The sequence below is a fragment of the Labeo rohita genome, chromosome 16, assembly GCF_022985175.1.
Source record: "Labeo rohita strain BAU-BD-2019 chromosome 16, IGBB_LRoh.1.0, whole genome shotgun sequence".
Lineage (NCBI taxonomy): Eukaryota > Metazoa > Chordata > Actinopteri > Cypriniformes > Cyprinidae > Labeo > Labeo rohita.
Window position 1 is genome coordinate 1,459,727 of NC_066884.1, and position 21,406 is coordinate 1,481,132.

At 34.5% G+C, this 21,406-nt stretch overlaps 2 protein-coding genes across 2 annotated transcripts in view; one reads left to right on the top strand and one right to left on the bottom strand.

Annotated features, from left to right (window-relative positions):
* Positions 1-5,056, top strand: part of znrf2b (zinc and ring finger 2b) — a 75,342-nt gene extending 70,286 nt beyond the window's left edge. The window contains exon 5 of the mRNA XM_051131487.1: positions 1,410-5,056. The gene's annotated coding sequence lies outside the window, so the exon portion shown is untranslated. The remainder of the gene's footprint in view (positions 1-1,409) is intronic.
* A 106-nt stretch (positions 5,057-5,162) lies between these two features.
* nod1 (nucleotide-binding oligomerization domain containing 1) lies at positions 5,163-19,057 on the bottom strand. The gene is made up of 11 exons (XM_051131475.1): positions 18,574-19,057; positions 15,986-16,160; positions 14,014-15,817; positions 11,107-11,190; positions 8,975-9,058; positions 8,550-8,633; positions 8,290-8,373; positions 8,108-8,191; positions 7,927-8,010; positions 7,482-7,565; positions 5,163-7,087 (listed from the first exon to the last, which is right to left on the bottom strand). The coding sequence occupies exons 1-11, from the start codon at positions 18,745-18,747 to the stop codon at positions 7,015-7,017; spliced, it is 2,814 nt and encodes a 937-aa protein (XP_050987432.1). The 5' UTR covers positions 18,748-19,057; the 3' UTR covers positions 5,163-7,014.
* Positions 19,058-21,406: the final 2,349 nt, after the last annotated feature.

The following is a 21,406-nucleotide window of genomic DNA, read 5'->3' on the forward strand; positions in this document are numbered from 1 at the left end:
TCATGCCAGAAACATGTTAACAACATGCTAGCAACTTGTTAGTAACTTGCTAATCATGTTACAATATGCTAACAACATGCTAATGACATGTTAATCATGTTAAAAACATGTTGGCAACATGCTAATCATGCTATCACATGTTAGTAACTTGTCAACTGTGGTAACATGCAAACATGTTAGCAAACAGGCTAATCAGGCTAGAACATGTTAACATGCTAACGTGCTAGCAACATGCTATTAACTCATTAATCATGCTAGCAATTGGCTAATTGGGTTAGAAACCTGGTAATAACAGGCTGATCAGGCTAGAAAAATGCTAACAACACATTAGCTAGCTATCGCTCACTAGCCAAGCCTAGCAATTAGAATTATGTTAGTATCTTGTTAATAATGTTAAAAACATGCTAATAATGCTAGAAACATGTTAGCAACAGGTTAATTGGGCTAGAAGCATGCTAATAAGCTAGCTACCTATCACTAACCTACTTCTCACTAGCCAAGCCTAGCAACTAGAATCATGTTAGTATCTTGCTAATCATGCTAGAAACATGTTAAAACATGTTAACAACATGCTAGTGGCATGTTAATCATGTTAAAACATGCTAGCAAAATGTTAATCATGTTAGAAACATGCTATTAACTTGCTAATCATGTTAAAACATGGTAGCAACTTGCTAGTAGCTTGTCAATCATTTTAAAACATGTTAAGAAAATGCCAGTCATGTTAAAAACATGCTATTAACTTGTTATGCATGTTAAAACATGCTAACAACATGCTATCAACATGCTAGTGACATGCTAATCATGTTAAAAACATGCTTGCAACATGTTAATCATGCCAGAAACATGCTAACAACACGTTAATAACTTGCTAATCATGCTAAAATGTGCTAGCAACTTGCTAGTAGCTTGTCAATCATTTTAAAACATGTTAACAAAATGCCAGTCATGTTAAAACATGCTAACAACATGCTAATCATGTTAACATGCTGGCAACATTCTAATCATGCCAGAAACATGCTAACAACATGCTAGTGACTTGCTAATCATGTTAAAAACATGCTACCAACTTGGTAATCATTTTAACAACATGCTATCAACACGTTAATCATGCTAGTAACACACTAGTCACATGCTAATCATGTTAGAAACATGCTAGCAACATGCTAAAAACTTGCTATCTGTCTGTCTATCTGACAGACTGTTGCCTTCAAAACATTTAAGCTTTAAAACTACTTTAAACTATTTCAGACTAAAAACCATCAAACTTTTAAAAGTTTGATGTGTATTTTTGGATGTTTTCTTTCCACTAGTCTGAAGCAACACAGTATGGGAAGCCAAATAGGCCAAAATGCATGAAAATCAGTGTTTCTGCTCTTTAATCACTGTGTTGTTTCATTTCATTTCAGCCTCCTGGTCGTGAGAAGCGCCTCGTCCCGCAAACGGACGGCAATGTGAATTCTCTTCCTCCTCATAGACACTGTGACTTTGGTCTCGGGACGGCCCGATCGCCGAGCGCCCCTCTCTTCTCGTAGCACGGCCCTCCCTAGTCGCCATATAAACCCTAGCGTGCCAAAACTCATTCAGGGAAACTCTTTCCACAACCCCAGCGGCGGTCCAGACCCTCCAGATTCTCTCCTCCGTCGTGCAATTGTCCAATCAGGAATTGTGAAGAAGGCGGATCTAGCAGAAGTTCATTTCATTGGCTGTTCGTTGAGGTCTCTGATTGGCCGGACTCAGGGTCAGCTGACTGTGTGGATAATTATGGGACGATCGGGGTGGATTGTTCTCTGCTAAATGAGACTGTGTCTCTCAGTGCCTTAATTTTCAGATCCCACGGGCCGAAGCGGCGGCTGCGTTTCGGATGTTCTTCGGCAGAAGGGCTCCATGGACTCGGAGAAAGACGCCTGGATGTGACGGGACGTGAGCCCTGATTCGGGTCGGTCCTGAGCCATACTGACAAGTGCCCTGTCTTTCCTAACGGCGACGCGGCCGTTTTTATTCCTCTCACTTTCGCTTCCCGGATGGTGGAATGTCCCGTGCGTCTCGAGTCTCGTAGCAATATTCACTGTAGCCTGTCACATGACGTCTGCACCGTCTCAAGATCATTTATGCAATTGCATCACGTTTTATTTGTGTTGAGACAAATCTGGGCCTTAATTCAACACATGACTGACTTCTGTGTCTCTTTATGTAGGGTGAATCTCATCAAAACGTGTCAAAGTCAGAAGAAAAAATTTGAATTATATTTTAGCATGAAGAAATTTAGGTGTGTTTTGGGGGAAATTAATATAATGCAATTATTTTGTATTAAAATATGCATAATTTTAATGGCAGTGTAAATACATTGCAATATATAAGAATTTAAATTATAAATTAATAATTTTTATTATATAAATAATTTATAATTATAAATTTTAATTAAAATAATTGAATTATATTAATTTATAAATTAATTGTAAATACAATTTAAATAATAGAATTTAAATAGTATTTTTTTTACAATTTAATGACAATTCTGCACATTTTTACTCCGTCAGTATAATTATTTTGCACTGTGATTTGTGATATTAATTGATAGTAATGCTCTAAAAAAAAATTAATGCAAATCAAAATGTATTCCAGAAATAAAAATCACTGAAAATATTAAAGAGTTAAAATTTCGATTTCAAATCAGCATAAATTTAATGGCAGTACAAATACTACTGTGATGAATAAATACAGTTTAAATAATAAATAATATATACAATTTAAATACATTTTTAGGATTTAGATGTTTTACTTTACGACATATTTTCATAATAATTATACAAATTTTTCCCCTTCAGTACAAGTATTTATACACCATTATTCATGATATTTATAGTACTGCTTTTAATTTATGCTGATTTAATTTTTTAAATCTTTTTTTTAATCTCATCAGTGAGAAAGAATAATAAATAATAATAAAAAAAAACTCAAAAGTGAAATATTAATTTAAATCAGATAAAATTTAATGGCAGTACAACAAATGCTACCATGATGAGTAAATACATTGCGATTTTAAATAATAAATAACATATAGAATTTAAAAATTCCACTGCTCTTAATTTTAATTAAAATAATTGCATTATATTAATATATAAATTAATTGTAAATACATCACAGTTTAATTAATAAATACAAACAAATTAAACTGTACTTTTTTTTTTTTAAAGATTTTTCACAATTTCATGACAATTATACACATTTTTACTCCTTCAGTATAATTATTTTGCACTTTGATTTATGATATTTATTGTACTTCTCTTAGATAATGCTCTAAAATAAAATAAACGCAAATCAAAATGTATTTCAGAAATAAAAATCACTGAAAATATTAAAGAAAAAGGACATTTTCATTTAAATCAGCCTAAATTTAATGGCAGTACAAATACTGCTGTGATGAATAAATGCAATTTAAATAATAAATAATATATACAATATAAACACATTTTTAGGATTTAGATTTTTCACTTTACAACACATATTTTCTTAATAATTATACAATTTTTTTCCAGTTCAGTACAAGTATTTATAAACAATGATTTATATTGTACTGCTTTTAATTTATGCTGATTTAATTTTTTTAATCATTGTATTTCAGTGGTAAGAATCATAACTGAAAAAAATTATTTAAAAAAAGTTAAATATTAATTTAAATCTGAATATATCATGTATTTACATATAAATTTGATTCTAAAAATAATAATATTAATATCCTATAGATCCTAAAATGCACTTCTTTTTCTTTATGCAAAATATAATTTAGTAATTTCTTTTGATTTTGTGATGAAAAATGCCATTTCTTGACAGGTTTTGTTAGTCTCACCCTTCCTCGTAGCGTCACGTGGCGTCATTTAGGGTTTTAAAACTTTGTATGTGCGTCAGGAGGTACACATATGACATCAAATGATCGTCCATCAGGCCAAATGAATCTCATATTTCACCTTGCATTAAGGAAATTAATTTTTTGGATTATTAAGATTTGTCACGTACCTTCATGACAATTACACATTTTCACTGCTCTTAATTTATGCGGATTTAAATGTAAAAAATCAGTGTATTCGAGGAATAAACACTGAAAATATCACCAAAAAAGCAAAGGAAAACTCAAAAGCACTGATGCAGAATGTGCCTGATTGTTGTGAACGTCACAAATCTTAATGCTCTTAAAAAGGCTATTTTCTTTATGTACAATATACATTTTTCTGATCTTTGTGATGAAATGTGATTCAGGCGAATGATTCTCTGTGTTTGTCTTAAATTCACCTGTAGCTGCTGGAATTTTTGTTATGATCTTTGGGATTTTATCACCAGTTTCTCAATCTGTTTCACGCAAATCACTTAGTCTGAACGGCACGTGCGAGTTATTGATATCATAAACGCTCTGGTCACATTTCAGCTGCTTTTCCCAAGATCCACATCGTGATATTTTGGAGAAAGGTGGCCGTTCTCCAGTAGAGTTTGACGCTTTAGATGGACGCGCTGCTAACTAGTTCTTCAAAGTTACTAATCAGATTCAACAAGGGATTTTTGTTTAGTTTTGGTTAGAGATTTACTCATTAGTCTCATTCTCAGTCTCATGTAAAGCCTTATGCGGTTGAGGGGTTAGTTTTGGCCCGCTGAAGCTGAATTGGACTTCAGAGTATTACCGTAGTACGGCCTGGCATATCAGAGGTGCCATAATAGCTTTAAAATGCTGCTAATCATGTACGTTGATGGCGATGAGAACCGCTGCATTACAGCAGGTTCAGAGAAGATACAGTACACCACATGTTGCATGGGAAGCACCACTATTTTTAAAACGCCTTACCAGATATTAGATCATTCGCATATCATTTAGGTACATAATGAATCCACGCTGATGTTGATATTTTGCTGCTTTGTGCAAACGTCTGTTTCCAGCAGATCTGAGCCTGATGCGTCCGGATCCGTGACACAAGCTGGAGTCTCATTTTTGATTAATTTGCTACCAAAATCCATCAGGTAACTGTCTGTTTGATCTAGTTCCATCCTCACACCAGTCAAGAGGAACATAGCGACTAGTTACACAAGTTAACTTCCTGAAAACATGCAAAGGAAGCAACAGAAGCTTGTATGTGTTGGATCTAAATGTGAAAGGTTAACCGTGGCCACCCGGATGATCATAAAGGTTTTTTTAATGATTTAGATATATTGTAACATTCCATGTGTGTAAAAAAACTATGTACAGAGATAATGAGATTAAAAAAAGAAAATCTTTTGAAGCACAGATCTTTACATAATTGTCTGGATGTCCTTCTGTTTGCATGCTTGAGATATTTAATTGCAATGTTTTTAATCATCTGCTTGACTAAAATGCAAAGTGTTCAAGTGTTGCTATTTTAAAGCAAAAACATAAATAAACATTCTTAGTAAAATGAAGCCTTTATGTATAATGCATTATAAAATGCACAGCAAAACCAGTTTAAGATGCAACAAGGAATCTGCAAATATTACAATGCGTTTTAACTTTGGTTACAATTATTCATGAAAAGATATAATGCATTACAATGCACATTATGAATGTATCTATAATGCATCATGCGATGCATTTACTTAATGAACAAAAAGTATTGTACAGTTATTTGTCATGCAATGCATTATAATATTTGCAGATTCCTTGTTACATCTTAAATTGGTTTTGTTGTGCATTTTAATGCATTTACTTGAACAAAAAAGTATAGTACAACTATTCATCATGCAATGCATTACAAGGTGCATTTCAAGGCATATGCATTAAAAACACTTTTAAAATGCATCATATATAAAGGCTTTAAAATGAAGTGTTATCATGGAGTTCATCTAAGTAAGAAACTGATTTCAGAGCGATATAAACATTCTTAGTAAGATGAAGCCTTTATGTATAATGCATTATAAAATGCACAACAAAACCAGTTTAAGATGTAACAAGGAATCTGCAAATATTACAATGCATTTTAACTTACAATTATTTATGAAAAGATATAATGCATTACTATGTATTACTATAATGCATCATGCAATGCAGTTACTTAATGTACAAACAGTATTGCACAATTATTCATTATGCAATGCATTATAAGGTGCATTACAAGGCATATATATCATAAATAATTGCTACCAAAGTTAAAATGCATTATGTAATTGTTACATCTTAAATTGCTTTTGTCATGCATTTTAATGCATTTACTTGAACAAAAAAAGTACTGCACAATTATTCATCATGCAATGCATTATAAGGTGCATTACAAGACATATGCATTAAAAAATACTTTTAAAATGCATCATATATAAAGGCTTTAAGTGTTACCATACAGTTCATCTAAGTTATTCATCATGCAATGTATAATATTTGTGGATTCTTTGTTACGTCTTAAATTGCTTTTGTTGTGCATTTTAATGCATTTACTTGAACAAAACAAGTATTGTACAATTATTCATCATGCAGTGCATTATAAGGTGCATTACAAGGTGAATGCATAAAAATGCATAAAATGCATCAAATATAAAGGCTATGAAACTGATGTCAGAGCATCATAAACATTCTTAGTAACATGAAGCATTTGTTTAACCCATTATCAAGATTGCGTTGTAATGCATTATATCTTTTCATAAATACTTGTAACCAAAGTTAAAATGCATAATATTTGCAGATTCCTTGTCACATCTTAAATTGCTTTTGTTGTGCATTTTAATGCATTTACTTGAACAAAAAAAAAAAAGTATTGTACAATTACTCATCATGCAATGCATTATAAGGTGCATTACAAGGCATATGCATTGAAAATACGTTTAAAATGCATCATGTATAAAGGCTTTAAGTAAAGTGTTACCATAGAGTTTCATCCTAGTAATAATAGACCTAGAAGTTGGTGTTGGTTGCACAGCCAGTGGTGCTAGTGTTACTGAAGTAAACCCATGTCTGTGACATGACACCAACTTCCTTTATTTCTCGCTGATTTTTTCCTCAATCACGTGTTTTACTGTTTCTTCTCAGTGGAAGCGAAGCCTCTTGTCGCCCTCATAGAATCGCTCTTCTTCTTCAGAAACCCGGTTTCCTTTAACACTGTGAACCAAGCAGAAAATGTGGAAATGTGTGAAACTGGAAGACCAGGGGTGCGTTTCCCAAAAGCATCGTAAGCTAACTATGGTAGTTAGTTCCATTGAAATCTATTGGTAACGACGGAACTTACAACCATAGTTGCTTTCGGGAAACGCACCCCTGGTCTGCTCACATGAGGTTAGTTGAGAGAGAAAGCTAGAGCTCTGTTCCAAAACCTAGTGAGCTGCCCTGTAGTTTTCATTGACACACTTTCACCACCATCTTTGCTGGAGCTTGTCGCAGTGCATCACGACACTGACTTCATTGCAAAGAGTATTGCAATGCTTTAAAATCTAGCTAAACTGAGGTGTCTCGAATGATGCAAACTCTAGGTTTTTGATAAAATCACAGATCTTACTTCACTTCCTTCAGTGTAGTGTTGTTTGTCAGGCCTTCAGACATCTGTTTGGCTCCACTAATGGTGAACTCGTTTTCTATCAGCCTATAGACAGAGCAAATATATTGTGCATTATTTAGCATATTATACATATGCTGCTCAAAACATAAATGATATCCTAATTTAATAGTTGATAAATTACCATGCATTATAAATCTTAATGCATGAATGTCTTGTTTTACACATTTTGCATTTGCAGCAGACACACGTGTTAGAGTTACCACATTGAATATTTTCTTTAATAATGTTTATAAGCTTCAGTGCAATTTCTCTCAAGCAAAGCATGCACTATTGCATTTGTGCATGCACAAAGTGAATGCTATAAACTTTTAAATCAGATGCAAAGGCAAGATGTGTGAAACGGTTATTACTGTGCATTACTGAAATGAGGTATAACTGATCATACATCAGATGCGTCAGAGCAGAGTTGGACCTGAAGGTGTCCGCAAAGTCTGACGCTGCATCGTCAGAGATTTTATTCTGTATCAACCTGAAAAATAAGCACATTCAATAAGAATGCATTTGGGAAAAATCATCAAATGGGTTTTATTTTCACATGCATGAGAAAATATGACATTTAGGCATACCAGAAGATATGAAGACTTGTGTTTTCCTTCAATGCTTTTGCCAGACTTCTTCCACCGTGAGAGGTAATGCCATTGGCAGAGAGACTAAACAGCAATGCAATAATCGATCTCAGATTGCTCATTCAATATCTGACAGCTGAATTAATTTCATCAAACTGAATTCGTCAAGATGCAAGACTTACCTGAGGTTGGTCAGGCTGGGGTGATTCTTCAGAGCCTCTGCAAACGCATCTGCGCCCTCGTCACCGATGCTGTTTCCCCACATTCTGCAACCAGTTTATTTAATGTCACCAAACTTTTATTGTAGTTTTAGAACATCTTTGTAAAATTCAGTTTAAAACTCAATGCAAGAACTCCAAAGATAAAAATGCAAAGCATTGTCTGATATTATGGCGGCATCATTTTAAAGCCCAGGTTTGATTGTTCCCGTGCATATTCTTACCCTATGTCAAAGATGGATTTGCTCTTGCAAATTGCACTGGCAAGGTATTTCCCACCAACACCAGTGATGTTGTTGCAGCCAAGCCTATGACAAACACAAACAAGTGTATGTCATTTTAAAGTGTGCATCATCTGGAAAGCATTGCAATCAATTTTTAATCCCATCAATAAAACCATGCACACACCAGCGTAATGTTTTGTAAGGTTCAGAGTCGATTCAAAACAAAGCAAGTACACACTTGCAAAATGCTCCAGAAATTATGATAGTCCATGTAGTTAAAAAGTCAAAATGCTATTTTAAAGCAATGGATTTTTAATGGTGTTTGTGTATAAACATCTTTAAAAGAGCTGATGTGCAAGCATACAAAATCGTGGAAAATATTAAATAAACATTGTTCCATTATTAACGTACTACAAAATACCTACTTGACGATTTTCAAGTGTGGACATTCCTCAATGATCTTTGCCACTAGTTTGGCTCCAACATCTGTGATGGAGTTTTTGTAAAGACTGCAAATGCAAAGAAAAGAGGGTCAAATTAAGTCTAAAATAGATTTGAAAAGTTTGTCAAGACAAGTTGGCTTGAGAAAGCCGGACCAGAAAGTTTGAAAAAGTTTAAAGTTTGATAGTATTAAGTCTGAAATAGTTTGAAGTTTAAAGTACCTTTAAAAGGTTAAAGTTTGAATGTTTTGAAGGCAATTCAGTCTCAGATAGACAGATAGATAGCATGTTACTAACATGATTAGCAAGTTACTAGCATGTTACTATCATGTTTCTAGGATGATTAGCAAGTGACTAGCATTTTATTGCATTTTGCTAGCATGACTAGCATGTTGCTAACATAACTAGCAAGTTACTAGCATGATTTTATCATGATTAGCATGTTACTAGCATGCTTTTATCGTGATTAGCATGTTTGTTAATATGTTTAACATGTTACTAGCATGATTAGCATGATGTTCACATGATTCTAATCTGACTAGCAAGTTACCAGCATGTTGCTAACATTATTCTAGCATGATTAGCAACTTACTAACATGTTGTTAGCATGTTTCTAGGATGATTAGCAAGTGACTAGCATTTTATTGCATGTTGTTAGCATGACTAACTACTGTTAACATAACTAGCAAGCCATTAGCATGATTATATCATGATTAGCATGTTACTAGCATGTAAGCATGTTTAACATGTTTCTAGCATGTTAACATGATTATAACATGATTAGCATATTACTAGCATGTCACTAACATGTTTAACAAGTTACTAGCATGTTGTTAGCATGACTAGCTACTGTTAACATAACTAGCAAGCTATTAGCATGATTATATCATGATTAGCATGTTACTAGCATGTAAGCATGTTTAACATGTTACTAGCATGATTCTAGAATGATGTTAACATGATTAGCAAGTTACTAGCATGTTGTTAGCATGTTTCTAGGATGATTAACAAGTGACTAGCATTTTATTGTATGTTGTTAGCATGACTAGCATGTTGCTAACATAATAAGCAAGTTACTAGCATGATTTCATCATGGTTAGCATGTTTAGCATGTTACTACCATGATTCTAGCATGATTAGCATGTTACTAACATGTTGTTAGCATGTTTCTAAGATAATTAACAAGTGACTAGCATTTTATTGCATGTTGCTAGCATGACTAGCATGTTAACATAATTGGCAAGTTACTAGCATGATTAGCATGCTACTAGCATGATGTCAACATGTTTCTAGCATTATTAGCAAGTTACTAGCATGTTGTTAGCATGATGTGCAAGTTATTAGCACATTACTAGCATGATTCTAACATGATTAACATGTTTCTAGCATTATTAGCAAGTTACTAGCATGTTGTTAGCATGTTTCTAACATTATTACCAAGTTACTAGCATGTTGTTAGCATGTTTCTATCATTATTAGCATGTTACTAGCATGCTGCTAGCATGATTCTAGCATGTTGTTAGCATGATGTGCAAGTTACTAGCACATTACTAGCATGATTCTAGCATGATTAACATGTTTCTAGCATGTTGTTAACATGATTATAACATGATTAGCAAATTACCAGCATGTTACTAACATGTTTAACAAGTTACTAGCATGTTGTTAGCATGATTCTAGCATAATTGTGTTACTAGTATGTTTCTAGCATGACTAACAAGTTAGTTTTAATGAGTCTAAATGGATTAGAAATAGTACACAGAAGGGAAGCTTGATTGAGTCTCAAGGGATTCTGGGAGTTTGAGTTTTGTCAGTCGGAGTTTGAATAGTGTTGCTCATTTGAACATTCCGTCAATGTAAGTCTATGGGATTTTTATGATTTTTTTTAATTTTTGAAAACCGTAAGTCTGGTCAGTTAGAAAAGAGAGAGCAACAAACTTCAGAACAGTCTGAGCTGAGTTTGGAGTTTGTAGAGTTAAAGCTCTAGGAGAAGTTAGAGTTGATCATTTAGTCTCAGAAGAAGAAGTAGTAGTCGTTTAAATAGCATATCAACGAGTTAGCTTTCTCAAGCCGACTTAATAGAATCTGACAAGACAAAGATGAACGGATGAACTCACCCCAAGACTTTAATGATTTTATGTCTGGTGAGTTCCTCTGCCAGAACCTCAATACTGCTGTCCGTCAGCTGATTCACACAAAATCTGAAAGGCAGAGCTGAGTACATTACTTACAAACTGCAGACACTTACTGATTCCAAAAACTACAGTTGGTAAAGTAATCCATTACATAACAAATTTTAAGTAATCTAACCACTACTTTTTGGTTACTTTTAGATTACTTTTGACCCAACTCATTTATCACATTGATTTAAACAGGATAATCTTGCACCACATTGATATAAAAATAGAAAAGTAAATAGAAGGAAAGTGTTGCATTTGTACATTAAAAGAAGTACATTAAACATTACATTGTATCAAGGTTTGCAAAACTGAGGTGTGTGAAGGAAGTAGTTCATGCAATATTGAAATTTTGAGATAACTCTTAACTTTTTGTAAATCCAGTGATCAATCATCTGACTGGTCTTCGTGTGAATGTCCACAAAACTGTAAGTCTTTTATGATGTATGTAAGCAATAAATATTTTAAAATGGAAAAAAGGATTACAGAGAAAATACAGTATATTACAAATTATGACTAATTTATTGCTAATAAGTCATTCTGTGTCTAATCAACCAAATTTCAGCTGTTCTATGCAATTGTTTTGATAGAGGGAAACAAGATACAATTCTAATTTCAACATTATTTCTTCGTCAGACATTGTTCGTTAAATACAGTAAGTATCATCTGTCTACAAAGTGACCAACATTTGTTTTTCAACCACTGAAAATGGGTAATATTCAACAATCTTCAGACATTCCTCTTTAAAAGAAAAGAGGTGTCATATTTTTTCAAACTGACCCACATTTGGTTTTTGACCACTGAAAATGTGTACATTTTAATTATTTACTCTGGAGCCATATTGAAATTCCAATATCTCTGGAACCGAATCTCATAGGGAAATAAAAATGAAGATGCCAAAAGCAAAGTTTGTCAAGACCCAATATCTTCAAGCACATTAAGATATCTTTAATACTTCTTGAGTTACAGGCATGCAAACTTTGGAGAAAAGTGCTGTTTCCCCATTTTTGAATGGTCACCATTGGCACATAATGCAACAAAGATTGGTAAAATCAATAGATTTTACTAATAGGTCTACCAATCCCTGTGTAAAAATAAGATAATTATGCTGCCATCTTTCTGAAGTCATTTGCCCCCCTGTAACTTGACTCTACAAAATAGTGGATTACTCAGTAAATATTCATCCATGACATTTAGTATCTTACCTTTCATCACTACACATGTCTGTCTTTTTTCAGAAAATTATTAGCAAAATCAAAATTTTGAGCTGGTTGAGTTGACACGGAATGACCCTACTGTGTTAATATGTAATCATGTAATGCAAAAAGTAACTGTAGTCTGATTCAGAGTATTTTAAAATGTAATGTAATCTAATTACAAGTACTTAATTTTTGTAATCTGATCACATAATCCAGATTACATGTAATCAGTTATTACCCAGCACTGTTGAAAAGTATGAACTTTATTTGTTGTTCTGCTTGTAATTGCATTCTATTTCTTAAACTATATGTGCTTTGTGTTAAAGGAGAAGTCCACTTCCAGAACAACAATTTACAAATAATGTACTCACCCCCTTGTCATTGGAGAAAAAAATGTATCAGGATTTTTCTCCATATAATGGACTTCAATTGTGCCCCCGATTTTGAACTTCTAAAATGTAGTTTAAATGCAGCTTCAAAGGCTCTAAATGATCACAGACGAGTAAGAAGGGTCTTACCTAGCAAAACGATTGGTCATTTTTTGTGTAGCACAGGCTCTGGGATGCGCGTTCTTGAATGATTCGTTCATTTTGAACGGATCTTTAATGTGACTCGGGAAGAACGAGTCGTCTCGGGGAGTGATTCGTTCAGTCGCGCATGCACAACATCTTATTAGGTTCTGTACTGGAATTAGTTCACCTGTTTCGAGTCTTTGGGTTTTTTGAGTCGTTCTTTCATCTTATGGGGCTGTCACATGATGAACGAACGTCTCAAACCCGAAAACTTGTCAGATAAGAGGTGAGGTGAGCTAATCATAGACTAAAGACCCAGGTAAACAATGAATGAATCTTTTCTGTTTCTTATAGCATTATAGTTTTGTCTTGTTTGTGATCAACGTTTGTGTAAGCAGTAGATGTGTTAGGGAAGTAACACGTAACATTTTAATTAAATTTTGCTAAAATAAACAAAATGACTCAAAAAAGATTCGTTCATTTTGCTGAACGAGACTCAAAGGTCCGAGTCGGTAAAATGATCCGAACTTCCCATCGCTACTACGAATCACATGTAAGTTTATCGTCTGTGTACTCCGGCTCAAAAAGGTAGAGAATGGTGAAAAACTCCATCTTATTTTCTCCTACAACTTCAGAATCGTCCGACATCGTTGTAGCTTTTTGTTTGTAAACAGTGTTTGATTTACTTGCACTTTCTTAGTCTTTGCACGTTCGCTTTGTAAACACTGGGTCTGTAGTTCTGTGTGACCTTTCGACATGATTCAATAGTACGTGAATGTGCATCCCAGAGCCTGTGCTACACAAGCTTTTGTGCTTAAAAATTATACAAATTTTTAGTTTTTCCGAAAAAAAAAAAAGATAATCGTTTCGCTAGATAAGACCCTTCTTCCTCAGCTGGGATTGTTTAGAGCCTTTGACGCTGCATTTAAACTACATTTTGAAAGTTCACCATGGAGAAAGTCCATTATATGGAGACAAATCCTGAAATGTTTTCCTCAAAAACCATAATTTCTTTACGACTGAAGACAGAAAGACATGAACATCCTGGATGACAAGGGGGTGAGTGCGTTATCTGTAAACTGTTGTTCTGGAAGTGGAGTTCTCCTTTAAGCCAAACCCCACCTGGCTTTTCTTACCTTACTACTGTCATTTTGCTGAAAGACGGTCTTAGTTGCTTCACTCCATAATCATTGATGTTGTTATTGTCCATGTCGACTCCCAGGTGCTTCCTACGATGATGGAGGACAAAGTTCAACGCGCTGCAGTCGGCCGAGTAAATATTGCAGTAGGCGATCTTAATGTAATCCGCCGATATGCCGTTAGCCGTCATCTTGGCAACGTCCTCACTGTTTGTCTCAAATATGCACCTCAGCATCCACAAGAAATTTGGCATTGCATGCACCTTGTCACCACCACTGTCTGTGGATGGATATCGAGGAAGGCCTTTGAGATGCGTCTTCACGCTGTTGGAGAGATAAGACTTGAGCATCTTGTGTTTCTGCTTCAACAACGCCGGAGGAACGAGATGCTCCAGGAGTGCCGCATTGGGTTTGGACAAGAGGCCACATAAGAATAAATTGGTGAACTGGAAGCTGGTTTGGAAAGGGTCTTTATCTCTAGGACTGGACTTTCCCAGACAAGGTAAGCAGGAGAAATGCGACGACCTCTTGTATTCGCATTTGGAGAAGAACCTCAAAATAGATTCAGGAGTGACTTTGGAGTCAAGCACCAATGAGAACGCCGCCAAGAAGGCTTGGAGGGTCTCGTGAAGGAACTCGAAGGTTGCCGATCCTCCAAATCCATCGTAATGAGAAGCAGGCCTCAGAAACCCAAACTGGAGGTCTTCGTCTTCCAATCCGCAGGATAGCACTTCCTCAATGCTGAAAACAAGTCCACCCCGTTCGAGACCATGCAAGGCCAGGCGAGCAAAAGCCGAGAGCTTGCGCTCACCAGCTTTAAAGGTTTCCGCAGGACACCTCGTACTCCGTTTTAAAAGTCCAGGACGTGCCGTCGAGTGTCCGAGGAAGACCTCGGAGAGGAGCAAGAAGACATTTGTGAGGGTGATGCAAGAATCCGGCAACTCGAAGTTGTCATATACCGAATGGAGATGCTTAAAGCTCTTGAGGATGATCCAGCTGAACAACGGGATGGAGCAAAGACCACAAAGGTGAGGATTGGCGTCCAGCTGATCTGTCACCATCGTCCTATGCTCCTTCTCTGGGAAATGCAAAGTTGTGTATCTCTTCAGGTGCTCAGGGGAAAAACCCTTCATATAGACTTTCTTCTGAATCACTCTGTTTTGGATTTCAGTGCCACTTCGTGCTGTCAAAATCTTCCGGGAACCTTTGAGTAATTTTCCGCAAAGCAAGTTCATGAGAAGCAAAAGCGGACGGGTCTTTTCTTCAGGGGACACCGTTTCCGGAACATTGTCCAAATCAAAATCCGACTGGATTTCATCATATCCGTCAAAGGTGAAAAGCACAGTCTCCGGGAAGCGTAAGATGTAGGTGAAGACCTCGTTATCGAGGTCTCCGTCTGGATAGCAGTTATGTTTAAAAATCAAATCCTTCAGCGAGATTTCATCCGTCTCCTTGAAGGCGCTGAACATCCTGCATCTGAACTTGAAGAAGAACTTCGCTTGAGTCTTCAGCTCCCTTCTGGACCACAGGTTCTGCAGCTTCTGGAGAACGATTGATTTGCCTATGCCAGCATCACCGGTGATAAAGATGGTCTCGGCCTGCGAATTGAAGACTCCTTGGTCTCTTAGAAGCTCGTCCAGACTCTCTAAGTATCCCAAACTCTCACCTCTGTCGTTCAGGAGCTCCATCTGAGTGTCCGTGTAAAGATCCTCCAGCGGCGTCTCCTCGCTTTTCGAGTATGACGTGATGAACCGAGTGTCTCTTCCCAGCTCATTTCTGAGCTTCTCGCAGTACTTGCTAACTGCAAAGTGCATGAACGTTAGTGCACCAAAACAACTTGCAGAATATACAGTAAGACATGCCAATAATAAGACTTAAATGTTTTGTTAAAATTATGAATATTGATCTGGACTATTCTTTTCATGGATTCTGTGTTTTAAAAAGTGTTACTTTACATTAAAATACTCACTCGGGTCTGTGTTAACCACTGGTATGACACTAATAGTGTCTAATGGTGTGTACTTAATTTCTTCGAACCAAGGCCGCAGATCAATGTAAGCGTCGTATGCTTCATGAAGAACGTGCACGAAATACGCTGAGCACTCCTCTCCTTTACTCTGAACCAGCTCCAAGATTTTGCGTACCTGCGTGTCCAAAAATGAGGTGAGTTGATCAGTTGTGAAATATTTAAATATATAAAATGAATAATATATATATGAAAAGTTAATTCACAAAAATACTCAGTTTTTAACAATTGTCAGAAATCATGTTTTTTTTATTGTGCATTACAATTAATTTAAATCAAACTGCAATTGGATTGTTTTGATTAAGTAAAAAATACAGGTAACTAAAACAATAAAAACATAATAATAATTAAAAAAAAAAATGTTTTTGCAAATAAATTCTTCATTCATACATTTTTATATATATATATATATATATATATATATATATACAGTGTATACAGTATATATACAGTGTATAATGTATTAATAATGTGTATTATTAATTATTTATTTAATTATTAATTAATGATTAGGAAAAGAATAACTAAAAATAGAAAAAACACAATAGAAACATAACAATAAAAAACATATTTTTAAAAAACTAAATGGGTTTCTGCAAATAAACTCTTTATATTTAAAATATATTAATAATGTGTATTAATGCATTAATGTATTATACATTACTAATAATTTATAATTAATGCATTAGAATGTAATTCATTTATTAATTTTAAATTAAATAATTAAAAAAAAATTTTTAAATAAATATGCTTATGTTTTGCATATTTTTGCTTCCAAACACTACAATATGGAAATAACTTTTGCTGCACCTTCAGTTCACACTGCAAAAAAGTGATGTTCTTCAGTCTTAATTTCTATTACAAATGTATATATATTCTGAGATCGACATTTACTTCACAAAAGTAAACAAAACAAAAAAACACTTCAATTGAAAGGGGAAACCATTTTTTTGACCTCATTGGCAGACATTTGTTCTTGTTTTAAGCAAATTGCTTCATTTTCAGTTTCTCAGAATGTATGTTCATTTAAGGATGTTTAGATATTTGTCCTGGGAAAAAATAGCAGAACATATATATATGTACACTACCGTTCAAAAGTTTGGGGTCAGTAAGACTTGTAATAGTCTTTAAAGAAGTCTCTTATGCTCATCAAGGCTGCATTTATTTGATTAAAAATATAGGAAAAAAAAAACAGTAATATTGCAAAATGTTTTTACAATATAAAATAATGTTTTTTTTATTTTAACATACTTTAAAATAGAATTTATTCCTGTGATGAAAAGCTGAATTTTTATCAGCTGTTACTCCAGTCTTAAGTGTCACATGATCCTTCAGAAATCATTCTAATATGCAGATTTATTATTAGAATGATCAATGTTGGATAATATCAACAGTTGTGCTGCCAAATATTTTTTGGAACCTGTAATTTTTTTTTTTTTTCTTTCAGGATTCTTTCATGAATAACAAGTTTAAAAAGTACAGTGTTTATTCAAAATATAAATATTTTATAACAATGTAAATTATTTATTATTAACTTCTAATAAACTTTTAATTATTAACTTAATACATCCTTGGTGAATAAAAGTATTAATTTCTTAAAAAAAAATAAAAATAAAAAAACAATAAAAATGTACTGACCCCAAACTTTTGAACGGTATATATATATATATATATATATATATATATATATATATTTTTTTTTTTTTTTTTTTTTTTTTTGTTTATTTATTTATTTATTTATCTTACAGTGCATGCATTTACTGCCATGATTTTATAAGTTTGACTTTCTGCTCTGATTTAGTATCTTTTTAAGCCATTGCATTCATTTGTTGAAAGGATGAATTAAGACTTTTAAAAAAAAAAAAACACACAGAATCCCTCTTTAAATCATTTTTGTGTTTAATAATTAATGTGTTTAATATTTTTTTGTGCTATTATTATACTTTTTGGAGACCAGTAGTATTTAATATTTTTCATATGTATTGTATTTTTAATATAAAACCAGTCTTAAGTATCATGTGTATATTTGTAGCAGTAGCCAAAAATGCATTGTATGGGTCAAAATGATACGTTTTTCTTTTATGCCAAAAATCATTAGGGTATTAAGTAAAGATCATGTTCCAGGAACATATTATGTACATTTCATACTATAAATATATAAAGACTCAGTGTTTGATTAGTAATATGCATTGCTAAGAACTTAATTTAGATAACTTTAAAGGCGATTTTCTCAATATTTTATTTTATTTTATTTTTTATTTATTTATTTATTTTTTTTTGCACCTTCAATATTTTCAAATAGTTGTATCTCAGCCAAATATTGTCTTATCATGACAAACCATGCATCAGTGGAAACCTTATTTATTCAGCTTAACACTAGTTTTGTGGTCCAGGGTCACAATAGATGCATTATTAAGTTACTTATGTTTCATGGTACAGTGATGATATCGGATATCTGCGACAGTTGTACTTATATTACACTGAACGGCATGTTCATGTTCCTTCAAACTTTTTTGAGGTTAGTGTTGTACCTGGTCAGTTTTGGTGCTGCTGCGCTGTATGATCTCGATGTCTTCAGTGCAGATGAATCCGTTCATCCGAAGATTGTCCAGAACACACTGCGTGTTCTTCACCTGCTCCACCAGCAGCTCGCGGTGTAAAGTCAGGAGCTTCAGGTGAGACCTGTCACTCTTGTAAGAGCCCATTTCACCTGGTTAGCGCTAAACCATCAGCCCTAGTAATATTAACCCAGTCCAGGCTCTTCACAGACATGCGGTCGGGGTGTGACCGGTCCGGAGTCGCGTCATTGTCGGTGTGTGAGACGAAACATCAGCGCTAAACAAATTCTCTCTCTCTTCCGAGTTTTACACTTATGATATACTATATTTCAAGAAAGCTTAACCAGCTCAACGTCTTCGCGCAAAAGAAAACTGAAAATGAAATCGTCTGAATCTGCGAATATAATCGAGGTTTCACGGACTGATTGTTTACTTGGTTCCGCACCTTCCATGTTAACTAGGAAGTGAAACTAAACATGAAATTTGACCCGGATTGGCGAAAACACCCCGGATTTGCTCATTTCTACTGTGTAAAGGTTATTTGAGTTGTGTGGCGAGGTCAGACAAATAAAACGATCAAATAATTCATCCAGACTTCAGTCTGTCACGAGGTTTAATGTCAGTTGTGTGTTTTATGATCAGCTTCTTGGGAATTAAATGCAAAACTTGTTACTTTTTTACTCAACTTTAAAAATAAAATTTATTTTTATAAAATAAAATTGTATAAATGTTATATCCACATTTAACGTCCAACAAACACAGAACATTGTGCTATATATTTTTTTTAATTAAACAATTCACAAGGGAATTCACTTTCAAGGGAACAACTTTCACTAACGTGCTTTAAGAAGTTATATAAATGTTAAGATGAAACATTTCTAAATTAATGTTTATTTGACAAGTCATGGCGTCTTTACTTAATTCTATCTCTTTGAAAATCAACAAGCGATGTCCGAAACTATAATTCTGACCTTAAATATGAAGAGGTTAAACAACAGATTGAGTTATTCCAAATTTCACCAAAAAAAAAAAATAAATAAATAAATAAATAAACTTATGGACATATTTATTTACTAGACATTAAATTGATTTATTCGGAGGAAGAGCTATTCACTTGTTTTGGCAGTGTATCCACACAGAAACAGATTTTTTTTTTTTTAATATTCAGCCGATCTCACTTGTAAATTCGCTATTCACGAACCCGCTCCGAAGTTCCGATCCGAATCAAATGACTCGCGATCCGCGCTCCAAAGTTGCGATCTTAATCAAAAGATTCACGAACCCGCTCCGAAGTTCCAATCTCAAATGATTCGCGATTGAACTCCCGATCTGAATCAAATGACTCGCGATACGCGTTTGAACTCCTGATTTGAATCAAATGACTCGCGATCCGTTCTCCAAAGATGCGATCTTAATCAAAAGATTCATGAACCCGATCCGAAGTTCCGATCTAAATCAAATGAATCGCGATACGCGATTGAACTCCCGATTTGAATCAAATGACTCGCGAACCGCGCTCCGAAGTTGCGATCTCAATCAAAAGATTCACGAACCCGCTCCAAAGTTCCAAGCTAAATCAAATAATTTGTGTTCCGAAATTCCGAACTGAATCAAATGATTCGTGATACGAGATTGAACTCCCGATTTGAATCAAATGACACGCGATCCGTGCTCCAAAGTTGCGATCTTAATCAAAAGATTCATGAACCCACTCCGAAGTTCCGATCTAAATCAATTGTATCGCGATACGCGATTGAACTCCCGATTTGAATCAAATAACTCGCGATCCGAGCTCCAAAGATTCACGAAACCGCTCCGAAGTTTCAATCTAAATCAAATGATTCGCGTTCCGAAATTCCGATCTGAATCAAATGATTCGTGATACGCGATTGAACTCCCAATCTGAATCAAATGATTCGCGATTGAACTCCCAATCTGAATCAAATGACTCGCGATACGCATTTGACCTCCCGATCCGAATCAAATGACTCGCGATCCGCGCTCCAAAGTTGCGATCTTAATCAAAAGATTCACGAACCGCGACTGAACTCCCAATATGAAACAAATTATTCGCGATTGAACTCCCGATCCGAATCAAATGACTCGCAATCCGAGCTCCAAAGTTGCGATCTTAATCAAAAGATTCATGAACCCGCTCCGAAGTACCGATCTGAATCAATTGATTCATCATACGCGATTTAAAGTCCTGATCTGAATGACTCATTCAGTTGTTTTGTGGTTGCCTATTCCTCATCTTTGTGCATCTTCAGCCATGTTTACACGTACTATTACTGGCTTAGCTCGCTAGTTTTATGAGATTAACTGAAATAAGCGAAAAAAGTATTATGTTTGCAAACAGAATATCCATATTTCCATTCCAAAGGTTTACAAATCCACAAACATATTGAGGTGAGGTAACCGGTTTACTGCTAACTAGTGAATCACTCCATTAATATGACGAGCTGCAGCTCAAAATACATATTAGATAGAAATATTGTGCATTATGATGGAGTTTGTATCTTAATTCACTATATTAGTTTGAGCGCTGTCATCTCATACCTCTTATCAGTCTATATTGTAATAAATATTATTGTTGTATCTTATTGTCTATATAGAGTGTTAGTCAATGTAAAAGCTACCTTATTTATTCTTACTCCCATCCTTATTCCTCCTAGTCCATAAAATATAATAGAATCAGCTCTAATTTTATTACATTTGGTCAACTCTTAAAAAAAGGTTGCAAAAGGTTGTTTTTATGAGTATACGATCATCAGAAGTGAAAACAACACAAGCACAACACAATGAA

Excerpts from the sequence above, each read along its gene's own strand:
- nod1 (XM_051131475.1), bottom strand. The coding sequence starts at position 18,747 with ATGGGCTCTTACAAGAGTGACAGGTCTCACCTGAAGCTCCTGACTTTA. Across the intron at positions 9,059-11,106 it reads AAAATCATTAAAGTCTTGGG|TCTTTACAAAAACTCCATCA; the intron begins GTGAGTTCATCC and ends TTGCATTTGCAG. Across the intron at positions 7,566-7,926 it reads TCTGCTCTGACGCATCTGAT|GCTGATAGAAAACGAGTTCA; the intron begins GTATGATCAGTT and ends CTCTGTCTATAG.